Source organism: Garra rufa, chromosome 3, assembly GCF_049309525.1.
Source record: "Garra rufa chromosome 3, GarRuf1.0, whole genome shotgun sequence".
NCBI lineage: Eukaryota > Metazoa > Chordata > Actinopteri > Cypriniformes > Cyprinidae > Garra > Garra rufa.
Window position 1 is genome coordinate 26,457,102 of NC_133363.1, and position 14,588 is coordinate 26,471,689.

The 14,588-nt window shown below is 34.5% G+C and overlaps 1 protein-coding gene across 1 annotated transcript; it reads left to right on the forward strand.

Annotated features, from left to right (window-relative positions):
- Nucleotides 1–4,221: 4,221 nt before the first annotated feature.
- nae1 (nedd8 activating enzyme E1 subunit 1) lies at nucleotides 4,222–14,130 on the forward strand. The gene is made up of 20 exons (XM_073836909.1): nucleotides 4,222–4,320; nucleotides 4,668–4,771; nucleotides 4,871–4,931; nucleotides 5,056–5,086; nucleotides 5,164–5,235; nucleotides 6,503–6,582; nucleotides 6,756–6,865; nucleotides 6,969–7,078; nucleotides 7,175–7,237; nucleotides 7,331–7,394; nucleotides 7,487–7,578; nucleotides 7,667–7,726; nucleotides 8,952–9,085; nucleotides 9,909–9,984; nucleotides 10,069–10,108; nucleotides 10,305–10,391; nucleotides 10,555–10,647; nucleotides 11,287–11,401; nucleotides 11,578–11,627; nucleotides 13,866–14,130. The coding sequence occupies exons 1-20, from the start codon at nucleotides 4,271–4,273 to the stop codon at nucleotides 13,973–13,975; spliced, it is 1,602 nt and encodes a 533-aa protein (XP_073693010.1). The 5' UTR covers nucleotides 4,222–4,270; the 3' UTR covers nucleotides 13,976–14,130.
- The last annotated feature ends 458 nt before the right edge of the window (nucleotides 14,131–14,588 follow it).

Sequence of the window (14,588 nt, forward strand, 5' to 3'; positions counted from 1 at the left end):
ATGACAGAGGTAACAGGTGAATGAAGAGCGCTGTGATTGATTGACAGATGAGCTGATCCGTTCAGGCCCCGCCTCCTCTAAAGCCGATTGTTGAGGATTTCTGTCTTGACTCGTTAAATATTTGAATACTTTGAATTAGTAGCATATAATTGAACTGTCGACTGCTAATTAATCATTACATCCGAGATTTGAATAGGAAAACATCGAGGGCGAATTCTATTTAAAAGTGAGCATCACTGTGCCCTACTTATAGGCTTGACAGGAGCACTCGATAGGGAGCACATAATTATTACTATCTTCATGTAGTTGTGGACATTTAGCACTGGCACTTCATTTGGAGTCTGAATGTTACCTTGTAAACATTCATAATGCAAAATAATGCTTAGCTATAAAACTTTAGCTTTAAATAGCCTAGACTCTGTATCTTTAATTAAATTGTGTGTAGGCTATAAGTGTGGTGTTTGGTAAAAACAAGCAAACATGACAATATGTAAGAAGCATTTCTGTGGGGTTCAAACAACCACTGCTGGAACAGAACTAACCGCTGTTTCAAACAGATACCTTAATACAGTGGCTCACTTTGTGTTTCATTTAACTCTCGGGCAAACCAAGCTTTTATTAGGTCAATATCACCCTGTTGAAAAAACAGCATACGTTGGTTAGGTAGGTTTTGATGCTGGGGTGCTGGTTTAGGCTGGTCCTTTGCTGGTTTACACTGGTCCTTAGCTGGTTATGGCAGCATAAACCAGCCAAGAACCAGCATAAACCAGCTAAGGACCAGCCTAAACCAGCAAAGGACCAGCATAAACCAGCTAAGGACCAGCATAAACCAGCAAAGGATCAGCATAAACCAGCAAAGGACCAGCATAAACCAGCTAAGGACCAGCATAAACCAGCAAAGGATCAGCATAAACCAGCAAAGGACCAGCATAAACCAGCTAAGGACCAGCATAAACCAGCTAAGAACCAGTATAAACCAGCTAAGGACCAGCATAAACCAGCAAAGGACCAGCATAAACCAGCAAAGGACCAGCATAAACCAGCTAAAACCAGCATAAACCAGCTAAGGACCAGCATAAACCAGCAAAGGACCAGCATAAACCAGCTAAGGACCAGCATAAACCAGCTAAGGACCAGCATAAACCAGCAAAGGACCAGCATAAACCAGCTAAAACCAGCATCAAAACCTACTTAACCAGCATATGCTGTTTTTTTTTTTCAACAGGGCACTTTGACTTCAAGACTTCAAACACCTAATAAGATTTTTTCTTGACAAATACTGACATTATTTAGAGTGTTTTGATAACTTTTATTGTTGGATGCTGAAAAGGTACAAAATGAGAGAAAGAGCAGTCATATTAAGGCTATATTGTCTCTCTGTCATAATTATTGTAAAATAAAATGTCAGATGAATAGACATTATGGACTGTAATTTTTGAGAATTTGCATTTAAAATTAACATTTGACTATTATTACTGATTATTACAACTAAACTTATTTATTTTGAATTCTAGCTACTAGTGCTGTCAAAACGATTAATCGTGATTAATTGCATCCAAAATAAAAGTTTGTGTTTACATACTGTAATGTGTGTGTGCTGTGTATATTATAAATATACATAGCTACATATACATGCATAGCCTATAAATAAATGTAAAATATTATATATAATATAAATCATATATAAGTGTAAATATTTCTTAAATATATACATGTACGTTTGTGTATTTATATATGCATATAAATATACACAGCACACGCACATATGCTGTGTAAACACAAACTTTTAATTTGAATGCGATTAATCGCGATTAAGCGATTTGACAGCACTACTAGTTTTATTTTTAAAACATTAATTAAGAGTAAAATGTGTTGTTTATAGGTTTCTGGTGCATCATTTCTAGGTTCTAGGTACATAAATCAAAAGCAATTGCCCTAACAGACAATACCTCACAAATTACTCTACTTGTGAATCATTAACATGAGTACCACATTGTCTGAATAAAACCTCGTAGCTACTTGATCATTATGTGGTTCAGGGTGAATGCCTGTCCATTCTAATGTCTGATCACCATGTGCTTGAGATCCTGTGGCACAAAGTGGGGCAAATGACGTACAAATGATCCAGGAATAATGGGTCAAAGTAAGAAATAAACAGTGTGTGCAATATTTCTGTTTGTATATTAAGCCATTCTTCGTTGTAGGGTTGCGGGAAGGCTGGAGCCTAGCCCAACATATTTATATTTGGAATATACAGTATGTAAACCCCTGCTAATACCCATTTATTATTCTTTACTATTTATATGTGCGTATGTGTGCATGTACTGGTATTCACTATGGGGACTAATTCCCCCAGTAAAGTGAAGTATAGTGGTAAATGATTAAAAAAAGTTTAGAAATCATACAGAATAGTGTTTTGAAAATATAAAAATGCAGAAAATATTTAGGTTTGGAGTAAGCGGATAGAAAATGTAATGTCCCCATAAAGATATAAATACCTTACAAAAAGGTAATATATGTACGACTACAACTACTGAAACTGAAACCTAGTGACATACGACTAATGATTACTTTAAGATATTTTTCCACATTTAAATAACAGATTCTCTAGAGAGAGATGAGAGCACATGTCAAAATCGTAAGTTAGCCTCATGTAAAAACAGCTGTGACAGCAATAAAAAAAATTTACGCCAGCAAAAAATGCACTATGATGAGACATTTACACTTTGCTCTAACAGCATGCTTGTGTTACCTCAAAACAATGACTTGAATATGATGCAATAAAATTAATGTGTTTGAGTCAGAGCTGCTGTCTGGGAGGCTTACCTCAACTGTAATTTTCAAAAATAATAACACCAAAATAGTTACTTAAAACCTAGCTTTTAGTTTTAGAACCAATGAAAAGTTCACTTCATATGCCAAGTCAGAGATACAGTACAGTTTTAGAGTTGTCAAAACAAGAATAACAATCCAATGCAACAAGAAATATTATATATATATATAGAGAGAGAGAGAGAGAGAGAGAGAGAGAGAGAGAGAGAGAGAGAGAGAGAGAGAGAGAGAGATAGGAAATAACAACAGTCACTGAAGTAGGAGATGTTGTATACTGTATGTACTGTTGCAATATGTTTAAGTGTAATGATTTGTTTATGACAGTGCACTACATTTGATGTAGGCTATATGACAGATGCTTTTATACAAAGCGACTTGCATTGCACTGAAGGCAAACAATTCATTAGTTCATGTGAACTATATTAAGACACTCAAGAAAAAAAAAACAGGTAGGAAGCTGTCATATTAAAGTGAAGTTAGTTCATTCAGGATTTGAAGTGAAGAAAAGAAACCCAGGGTGATGTTTTTTTCTTCACTAGGCTATTTGTGACCCTGGACCACAAAACCAGTCTTAAGTAGCACTGGTATATTTATAGCAATAGCCAAAAATACACTGTAGCCTATTGGTCAAAATTATCGATTTGTCTTTTATGCAAAAAAAATCATTAGGATATTAAGTAAAGATCATGTTTCATTAAGATATTTTGTAAATTTCCTACCGTAAATATATCAAAACTTAATTTTTGATTAATATGCATTGTTAAGAACTTCATTTGGACAACTTCAAATGCGATTTTTTTTTCTTCCAGATTTTAAATAGTTCTATCTCTGCCAAATGTTGTCCTATCCTAACGTACATACATCGATACATCAATTGAAAGCTTGTTTATTCAGCTTTCAGATGGTGTATAAATCTCAATTTCGAAAAATGTACACTTATGACCAGAGGTTCACATCTGTGGCTTTCAGGGTGAAAAGTTTCTTGCCTGATGGTAGACAGCTCGGCATTCTTAGCAAGAGAAGCAGTCATAAAGATAAAGATAAAGATAAAGATAAAGCAAACAGTAATTTATCTTTGTTGTATTGTGATAATTCGTATCAACTGAGACACCTTTTCTCATATTTGAGATCACTGTCAAAAATCAGCCATTCATCAGCGATTAGAATGAATACAAATCTAAATCTAATTTTATAACACACTGATACTCTAAATAAGCATATGCGGGTTGTTTTCGTAGTAATGAACAAATAAAATTCTTGTGAAGAAAGGAGAACATAAAAAGTATGTTAAAAGTTGTCAAAAGATCATTGAAGCGGCCCAATGGCTCCACCTCCTGGTCAAGTTCTGCGTGTATCGAATCTGCGAATGTCAATCTCCAAATAGTGAAACAGCAGCGTGCCGGTAGGATCAAGCCGTCATAGAGAGAGACAGAGGACCATGACAGACCTCAAAACGAGCAAAGAGCAGAAGTATGATCGACAGCTCAGGTACATATCGTTTGGGTTTTAAACAACAATATAATGCAGTGTAATATGCACAGCGTTTCTTCTTCAGCATTAGTTTTAAGCTTTCCTATTGCAAAACGCGGACATACATAGAGGCCCATCGGTCATAGCAAGAGCTTTTATCATTGCAGAGTTACCTCAGATTAATAATCATGCTTTAATTCATTACATGACAGCAACATAATCTGTCTAAACTCGATATCCAGCTGATCAGAAATCACTGGATGTATTAATTTGCTTGACTGTTGCCTTCTTGTCTTAGCTATGTTATTATGGCTATAACGTACTTCTCCACTGGTCATTTATTGGTTGTTATATGTTTGTATCAGGTTGTGGGGAGATCATGGACAAGAAGCACTTGAAAATGCCCATGTGTGTCTCATCAATGCCACCTCAACTGGCACCGAAATACTCAAAAACCTTGTGCTGCCAGGTACCAATATTTCTTAATGTGCACCTCAAATCATGACAGTGAGATGTGAATTCATATAGATTATTGTGTTAACATTATACTTTCTGCTCTGCTTCTTAGGAATTGGAGCCTTTACCATAGTTGATGGGCACAAAGTGTCTGGGGAGGATGTTGGAAACAAGTAAAGTCATTGGCCTGCTAATCATTGTTTTGTTTTTGTAACAGATATAGAGACACATATATATCAGATTGCACATTATAAAAAAATGCTTCTGATTCTGGTCATTCTTTGGTCTTTTCTGCAGCTTTTTTCTCACCAGCAGCAGTATTGGGAAGGTAAGTTTTGTGTCATAACAACTCTCTTTGAACCTAAAGTGATATATATGCTGAATGATGTTGTGCTTATTTTGCAGAACAGGGCTCAGGCTGCTACTGAACTGCTGCAGGAGCTCAATAGTGACGTGTCTGGAAACTTTGTAGAAGAGGTCAGTGTTAATGTAATCAGAACATATTGTAGTTTTACTTGTAGTAAATACACAGGTGTACGAAACCAGTCAAGGTTTGTTTAGGAATTATATTGTGACTGAAATGTTAAGCAGGTCAATCCTTAGCCAAGATTATGGCTTTAAATTGAAATATAATTTAAAAGATTTAAGATTAAAAGATTTTTTTTTTAATTAATACTTGTATTCAGCAAGGATGCATTAAAATAGTTTGACATTAATAACAGCACACCATTGATAACACTATTTTCAACAATTAATGATAAAATAAGAAATATTTCTTGAGCACCAAATCAGCATATTAGAATGATTTCTGAAGGATCATGTGACACTGAAGACTGGAGTAATAGCTGCTGAACATTCAGCTCTGCATCACAGTAATAAATAACATTTTAAATTGTGGTAAAATATAAAAGAGTTATATAAAATTGTAATAACATTTCATAAGAAACTTCTCTCAAATACTAGTCAAATGTTTTAGGATTTTTCAGTGTTTTGTAAAGTCTCTTCAGCTCAACAAGCCTGCATTTATATTTGATCCAAAGTACAGCAAAAGCAGTAACATTTTGAAATATATTTACTATTTAAAATAACTGTTTCTATTTGAATATATTTTAAAATGTGACTTATTCCTGTGATTTCAAAACTGAGTTTTTAGCATCATTACTCCATCACATGATCCTTCAGTAATCATTCTAAAATTCTGATTTGCTGCTGAAAAACATTTGTTATTATGTTGAATACAGCTGAGTAGTTTCAGACAAATGCAGATTTTTTTTTCTTTCTATTCATCAGAGAATCCTGAAAAAAAAAAGTTTAAAATGTTGATCATCATCATCATAATAAACATTTCTTGAACAGCAAATCAGCATATTAGAATGATTTCTGAAGGATCATGTGACACCGAAGACTAGAGTAATGATGCCAAATATTTAGCTTTGATTACAGGAATAAATTACATTTGAAAATATCTTCAAATAGAAAACAACTATTTTAAATAGTGAAAATATTTCAAAATTGTATTGTTTTTGCTGTACCTTGGATCAAATAAGTATAGGCTTGATAAGCAGAAAATACTTCTTTAAAAAGGTGCATAGGTGTAATATTTATTAACATAACTAATAAGCATTTAATCATAAGCCTTTATATCTAAAGGGATTTAAGCCACATGAATGTAGTCAAATGTGTTCTCCTTGTATTTTCATCTAAGTTTATCTGTTTGTTTGTTTGTTTGTTTTTTGATATTCAGAGTCCTGATAAGCTTTTGGACAATGATCCTGAGTTTTTTCACAGATTCAGTCTGGTAATTGGTGTCCATCTTCCAGAAAGGTATTACTACTATAATACTAATCTGAATATATTGTTTCTTTATTATTTTAAGAGGTTTCTTTTAAATATATTACCAAACAGACATGATAAATAAAAGATACTGGTTAATATTTGATTGGTTTTTAGTTCTAGTTCTTCAGATCAGCTTATGTCATGTATCTTTATTTTGACAGCACATGTTTGAGGCTGGGCTGTGTGTTATGGGAGGCTGGTGTGCCATTCCTTGTATGTCGAACATATGGACTCATTGGTTACATGAGGCTGATTGTGAAAGAGCACACAGGTAATAATCATGATTTGCTGAAGCAAAGAATGTTTTCATAATAACTTTGCTAAAATGTAATTTAGCATATACTTAACATTTATGTCTGTGTCTTTCACTACAGTGGTTGAATCTCATCCAGATAATGCTTTAGAGGACCTGAGACTAGATCAACCATTCAGAGAGCTCAAACACCACGTAGAGTCCTACGACATGGACAACATGGAGAAGAAGGTCAGACAAAACGTTGATTACAGATGTAATTTTTATTGTATGTGACTTGCATTGGCGTTTAAAAAATGTTGTATGAATTTTGTTTTTTGATTTTAGGATCATAGCCATACGCCATGGATCATTGTGGTTGCCAAATTCTTGGAAAAGTGGTATAATGAGGTAATTTTTGACGTATTTTAATGAGCTTTCTAAATATGAGAGCTCCGAAATGTCCTAAATTACCTGTTAATATATCTATCTTCTCTGTTCCAGCATAACTCTCAGTTACCGAAGAATTATAAGGAGAAGGAAGCTTTCAGGCAACTCATCAGAGAAGGTAATGTAATTCATCAGAGGTTTCCCATCATTTTTTTCAGCTCATCATGTCTCTTTTGTTATCGGTTTTTCTTAATTTCTGTATTTTCTCAGGAGTCCTAAGGAATGAGAACGGAACACCTGAAGATGAAGAGAATTTTGAGGAGGCAATCAAGAATGTAAACACAGCTCTGAACCCCACCAAGGTACAGCTCCTCACATTTGAAAAGCTGTAGCTGTAGTTTGTGTTCCTTGCATATGAGTTTTATTGAATTTTATCACCTGACAATGTAGGTCTCCAGTGCAACGGAGGACATTTTTAATTCTGAGCAGTGTGAAAACATTACCTCACAGGTTAGTAGGAGTATGCAAAACAAAAAATAGTGTTTCTGCACTTGTTTTTCATCTAGCTATATAGCTATAGTGTCTAGAATCAGAAGATTCACACATTCAGAACGAAATGTTGAGACACATTTTACGTGGTTTTATACACTTGCAGTTAACCAACACTTGGATAATTTTGCTTTGATATAAAAAAATAATCACCTGTCATAGAATATGTTTTATCACTCTTCTTATGTACTTCTTTCTGGAAATATGTACACTACCAGTCAGTTTTTGATGTTTTTAAGATTTTTTTTCTTTAAAGTCTCACTAAGACTGGATTTAATAGATTCTAAGTATGGCAAAAAACTGTAAAGTTTTGAAATATTTTTACTATTTAAAATAACTGTGTTCTGTTTGAATATATTTTAAAATGTAATTTATTCCTGTGATCAAAGCTAAATTTTCAGCATCATTACTCCAGTCTTCAGTGTCACATGATCCTTCAGAAATCATTCTAATATGCTGATTTGCTGTTCAAGAAACATTTTGTTTATTGTTATTATCATCAATATTTGAAACAGTTGAGTAATTTTTTTTTCAGGATTGTTTGATAAAAAGAAAGATCCAAAGATCAGCATTTATTTGAAATAAAATGCTTTTGTAACATTATATACTATACCATTCTAAAGAGTCAATTTTTTATAATAATTAATACTTGTGTGTATATATAAAGTCATGTAATGTTACATAATATTTCAATTTTAGATAAATGCTCTTCTTCTATTTATCAAAGGACCCTGAAAAAATTCTACTCGACTGTATTTAACATAATAATAATATATATATATATTTTTTTTTTGCAGCAAATAAGAATATTCAAAGGATTTCTGAAGGATCATGTGACTGAAGAAATTATGCTAAAAATTCAGCTTTGAAACAGGAATAAATTACATTTTAAAATATAATCAAATAGAAAACAGTTATTTTAAATAGCAAAAGTAGTTCAAAATGTAACTGTTTATGCCGTACTTTGGATCAAATAAATGCAGGCTTGGTGAGCAGAAGAGACTTTGTTAAAAAACATAAAAAATCTTAATGTTCAAAAAAATGTTGTAGTGTAGTTACATGCAAAAATTAAAATCTATAATTTTTTTTAGATATTAGAATTTCTATAATATCTCAATCCATATTATGTATGACTCAATAATACCTGTTTGTACATCACCAGTAGCTTTTATTTGTCTTATTGTAGAGCCCGTCCTTCTGGGTGATGGCACATGGAGTGCGGGACTTTGTTCGGAACGAAGGAAATGGAAACCTACCTGTGCGAGGAACCATCCCAGACATGATTGCAGATTCAGACAAATTCATCAAGTTACAAAATGTGTAAGTATTCAGCTTTCAAATCACAAAGAATCAGGAAACATCTTATTAGTAGCAGTGTGTCTAATATTGTACATTGACATGCTCTTAACATGTTAAGTATTGTGCTTAACAAGCAAAGAGCTACTGGTTATGACCAACAGCTGAGGGACATTACATACTTAGACATTTAAAGGGATAGTTCACCCAAAAATGAAAATTTGATGTTTATCTGCCTACCCCCAGGGCATCCAAGATGTAGGTGACTTTGTTTCTTCAGTAGAACACAAACGAAGATTTTTAACTCAAACCATTGCAAGTCTGTCAGTCATATAATAGCAGTCAATGGTTACCAAATCTTTAAGAGTGAAAAAAACATACACAGACAAAACCAAATTAAACCACGTGGCTTGTGATGATACATAGAGGTCTTAACCAAATTAAACCCTCTGGCTTAAAATAAATAAATACTGAAACAAATACTGTTAAGTTTTTTGCGAAGACAGATCGTTTTGTGTCCTAAGACCTCAATGTATGGTCACAAGCCGCATGGTTTAATTTGGTTTTGTCTGTGTATGTTTTTTTCACTCTTAAAGATTTGGTAACCATTGACTGCTATTATATGACTGACAGACTGCAACGGTTTGAGTTAAAACTCTTCATTTGTGTTCTACTGAAGAAACAAAGTCACCTACATCTTGGATGCCCTGGGGGTAAGCAGATAAACATCAAATTTTCATTTTTGGGTGAACTATCCCTTTAAAGTGACTGTCTGCTTGTTGCTTTTATTGATTCCTGCTGACTGTGTTTTGGTAAAATGTCATCTGTTTGGCACTTTCAATTTCAGCTACAGAGAGAAAGCCATGAAGGACGCAGCAGTTGTGTCCAAACATGTTGAAGCGCTTCTACAATCAGTGGGAAAGGTATTTACAAAATCAACATCTGTAATAACTGCAGTTTATCACATTTATTTGCACATTAACATTAATGATCTGTTTATCCCACAGCCTCCAGAGAGCATCTCTGAACAGGAAATCAAACTCTTCTGTGAGTACAGCACACACACTCCCATAGTCTGCTCTCAGATCTAAATATAAATGTTTTTTTGTGATTCCATCAGTATGTTTGCATTCAGTTATAGTTCCAGCGATTACTGAAAATTCTCATGTTTGAGAATTTTAACAGATGGCTTTCTCCACAAATGGTTTAATACATATGTTGTGTGGTGTTTTGTGTCCCACAGGTAAAAACGCAGCTTTCCTCAGAGTGGTGCGCTGCAGGTCTCTGGCAGAAGAATACAGTGTGGACACATTTAATAAAGATGAAATCAGTATGTGTTCTGTACGGTTCTCTGTCTGCATGTGGTTTATCTCAGTTTATAAATGTTATGGCCACTGTACAGGATTGTTTAGATGGCTTTACTAACATTGTTCATGTGTACATCCATGCTTGGGTGTGTCTGTGTGTTTAAGCAGTTGTTTCTGTCTCCATAGCATCCTGTATGGACAGCACAGACAGTGAGATGGTTCTGTACCTCATGCTTCGCTCAGTCGATCGCTTCTATCAGCAGCACTCCCGTTACCCAGGTCAGAAGAGTTATTAAAACTCTTAACCATAAACTCTCAAAAAAATGAAAATTCTGTCATTAATTACTCATCTTCATGTCGTTTCAAATCCGTAAGACCTTCGTTCATCTTCAGAACACAAATTAAGATTGATGAAATCCAAGAGATTCTGACTCTACATAGACAGCAATGCAACTACCAGCTGTAATGTTATGAAGCTACAAGAAAAGCTCTCGAATTTCATCAAAAATATCTTAATTTGCTTTCCAAAGACGAACAAAGGTCTTAGTAGTTTGGAACGACACGACGGTGAGTAAAAAAAGATTTTTGGGTGAACTGTCCCTTTAATAATAGGAAATGTTTCTTGAGCAGCAAGTCAACATTAGAATAATTTCTGAAGGATCATGTGGCTAAATAATGGCTGCTGAAAATTCAGCTTTTCCATCACAGAAATAAATTAAATATTAAAATATAAAGCAGTTATTTTAAATCGTAACAATATTTCACAATATAAGTTTTTACTGTATTTTTAATCAAATAAATGCAGCCTGGGGGAGCATAAAATACTTTTATCGAAAACCTCAAATGGACACCAGAAGTTTAAACCATGTGTATTTGAACTGTCGCTCTGATATTATAGAGTATGACTGTTTTTCTCAGGTGTCTACAATTACCAGGTGGAGGAAGACATTAACAAACTCAAGCTGTGTGTAAACAGTCTTCTACTGGAGTACAGTCTGAACGTCAATGTGAAAGATGACTACATCCATGAGTTGTAAGTTTAAGCTCACAGTTAAGCCTGTTTGCTTTGGAGCCATACAAACTAAATATTTATACAAAACATGGTTTTGTAATATTGATAATAAAGAAGCACAAGTTCTCCAGTTCCTCTGGTCCCTCTGTTTATACTCAAATGGTAACAGTGTAAATGTTATTTTTCCCATCTTCCAGCTGCCGTTATGGAGCTGCCGAGCCACACACGGTCGCTGCTTTTCTGGGAGGTGAGTGATTATGTACTTATTCAGGAGTCTGCAAACACACACCTCGCCATGCATTCGTACTACCTGGTCTCATGCCGAAAACGTACCTCTGGGAACATCTGCGCAAGGTGTGAAAAATACATACCAATAAGTACATATCACTGCAGTTTCCAACAGAAATGAACACCTGAGGCAGTAAAACATCGCTTGTAATCGTTTCCGTACACAGTTATGATTAGATTTCCATATGTTCGGCTTTCTGGATGTAACAAGCTTGCTTGGACTTAAGAAGTGGAATCTTTGGGTAGGAATACTATGAAAAACGATGAAAAGAGCTGAAAGATGAGAGATCGAAAAACAAGCTGAAACGACATGCTTGTGATTATTTTTATATCACATTCGCGTTTGTTCATACTGTTGGGTTGGTTTAGGTGTAGTGCTGGTGCGTTATTTTAAAACGTCACAGAGCATTAGAGTTATAGCGCCATTTAACGGACATTTCCAATCAGAACTGCTATAACACTTACAAAACTAACATCACATAAAACGTACCATATGTATCTGTTCTGGAAAAAGAAAAAAAACAAACACTCTTTTAGCGCCACTCAGTGGATATTTCACATCAAATATGTCACGAAACGTACATGGCAGTACGTATTTCACGTCTTGTGAAAAAGCTCTCAAAGGTAAGTTTTCGTCATGAAACCAGGTTGCATTCATAATGCATACTGTGACATCCTCTATGATATGATTTTATACTCTAAAGGCGTCTTCACTGCTTCCATTGTTTTATGCATTTTCAATAATCGTACAACTGCCGGATAGCACTTAACCACATAAAAAGCCAGGTGAAAATGCATGGTGATTGGATCAATGGAACCACATTCGGAGGTGGTCAGGGAGATGTAAATGCTAATGCGTTTTCATTGTCTGTATACAACTACTTAAGTGATGCGCTACAAATAATCATTATCTGTCACTCAAAGACTGGGTGGAAAATTTTCTGTCGGGCACTATTTATTTCCATCTGACAGATTTCTGCAGCAAGAGCTCATTTAATCTTACCAAGTGCTTTGCTGTGGGTTATTGGCTTTCATTTCAAACAGAAAACAAGGTTTTTTTTTCTTACCCCATTGGCAGATCATTTTGCTTGTTTCAAGTAAAAATGCACTTAATTTTGAATAGGTTTTTTTTTTTTAAACAAGACAATCATTTTTACTTGTCTAGAAAATCCTTCTTGATTTAAGAATTTTTAGATATTTTGGCTGGAAACAAGACAATCTAAGTGATTAGATGATTGATTTAATGAACAATAACGTGAGAATTCTTAACTTGAATCTCTAGTTTCTCTCCCTCATGTTTCTGCCCTTGTCCATTTGCATATAGCCACTTTAAAACTTTTCACTTCTAATTCCTATATAGCAGTGTTTAATGTAATAATCTTAAATAGTGAAAGAAAATAGGGTTAGTAAAAAAAACTACTGAGAATGTTTGGTTACTGTAAACCTTAAAATAACAAATCTGTCATTAATTACGCACCCTCATGTCATTGCAAACCCGTAAGACTTCTGTTCATCTTTAGAACACAAATTAAGATATTTCTGACGAAATCCGAGAGTTTTTTGTCCCTGAATAGACAGCAACACAACTGACACGTTCACGGCCCAGAAAGGTAGTTAGTACATCGTTAAAATAGTCCATGTGACATCAGTGGTTCAGCTGTAATGTTTGAAGCTACGAGAATACTTCTTGTGCACAAAGAAAACCAAAATAACAACTTTATTCAACAGTTTCTTCTCTTCCATGTCAATCTTCGACACATGTTCACGAGAGTACCATGTTGTGATACTGTTGTGAACACGCGTCAAAAAAATTAACACAGAAGAGAGAAGCACTTGGCTAACCACTGATGTCAAAAGGACTATTTTAATTACTTTTTTGGGCCTTGAACATGGTAGTTGTGTTGCTGACTATGCAGGGCCAGAAAGCTCTTGGATTTCATTAAAAGTATCTTCATTTTTGTTCTGAAGATGAACGAAGATCTTACAGGTTTAAAACGACAAGCGGGTGAGTAATTAATGACAGAATTTTCATTTCTGGGTGAACTATCCTTTTTAAGTGTATTACATAAGTGCCGGTTTCCAATGCTGTCCTGATCCAGTCACATAGTAGTCTTATTCCATATCCAGAAGCCACCCAGATGTGAACAACATAGTTATGCCAGTTGTAAAGAGGCCCATTGTCTGTCTTTTGTTGCAGGATCAGCAGCTCAGGAAGCCATCAAAATCATCACACACCAGTTTGTACCTTTCAACAACACGTTCCTCTATAATGCCATGTCACAGACCTCTGCTACTTTTCAGCTTTAGAGCAATCGTCCTTTCCAATCGTGTTTCCTCATTCCCCTATCAAAGTGTTGGCCTCAAATTGGCACTTGAGTTTGTTTATAGCATTGATCAGTGGTGTCGCCTTTTGACAAGACCAGAACTGATGCTGCATACTGAATAAACGGTGTTTCTCCAAAGTATGTGATTTGTGTGCTATTTTCACAACAGTTTGAATCAATTTAATGCATTTTTGCTTAATAAAAGCAAGCATTTATTTATTGTTCATCTTACTTAATCCAAGTGAATGACTTTTTTCAAAAAATATTAAGCAGCATAACTGTTTTCAAAAAACATATTAGTAAGATTTGAGAAGGATCTTGTGGCACGGAAGACTGGAGTAATGAAGCTGAAAATTCAGCTTTGCATCACAGGAATAAATTACATTTTATTTATTTTATTTTTTTTTAAATGGAAGATAGCTGTTTTACATTGTAAAAATATTCCATTTGAAGTCAAAAGTTTACATACACATTGCAGAATCTGCAAAAATGTTACTAAAATAAGAGGGATCATACAAAATGCATGTTATTTTTTATTTAGTACTGGCCTGAATAAGATATTTCACATTAAAATTGTTTACATATGGTCCACAAAC

Coding starts and splice junctions, on each gene's coding strand:
- nae1 (XM_073836909.1), top strand. CDS start 4,271: ATGACAGACCTCAAAACGAGCAAAGAGCAGAAGTATGATCGACAGCTC. Junction 7,079..7,174: donor TGGACAACATGGAGAAGAAG/GTCAGACAAAAC, acceptor TTTTGATTTTAG/GATCATAGCCATACGCCATG. Junction 7,579..7,666: donor CAGCTCTGAACCCCACCAAG/GTACAGCTCCTC, acceptor CTGACAATGTAG/GTCTCCAGTGCAACGGAGGA.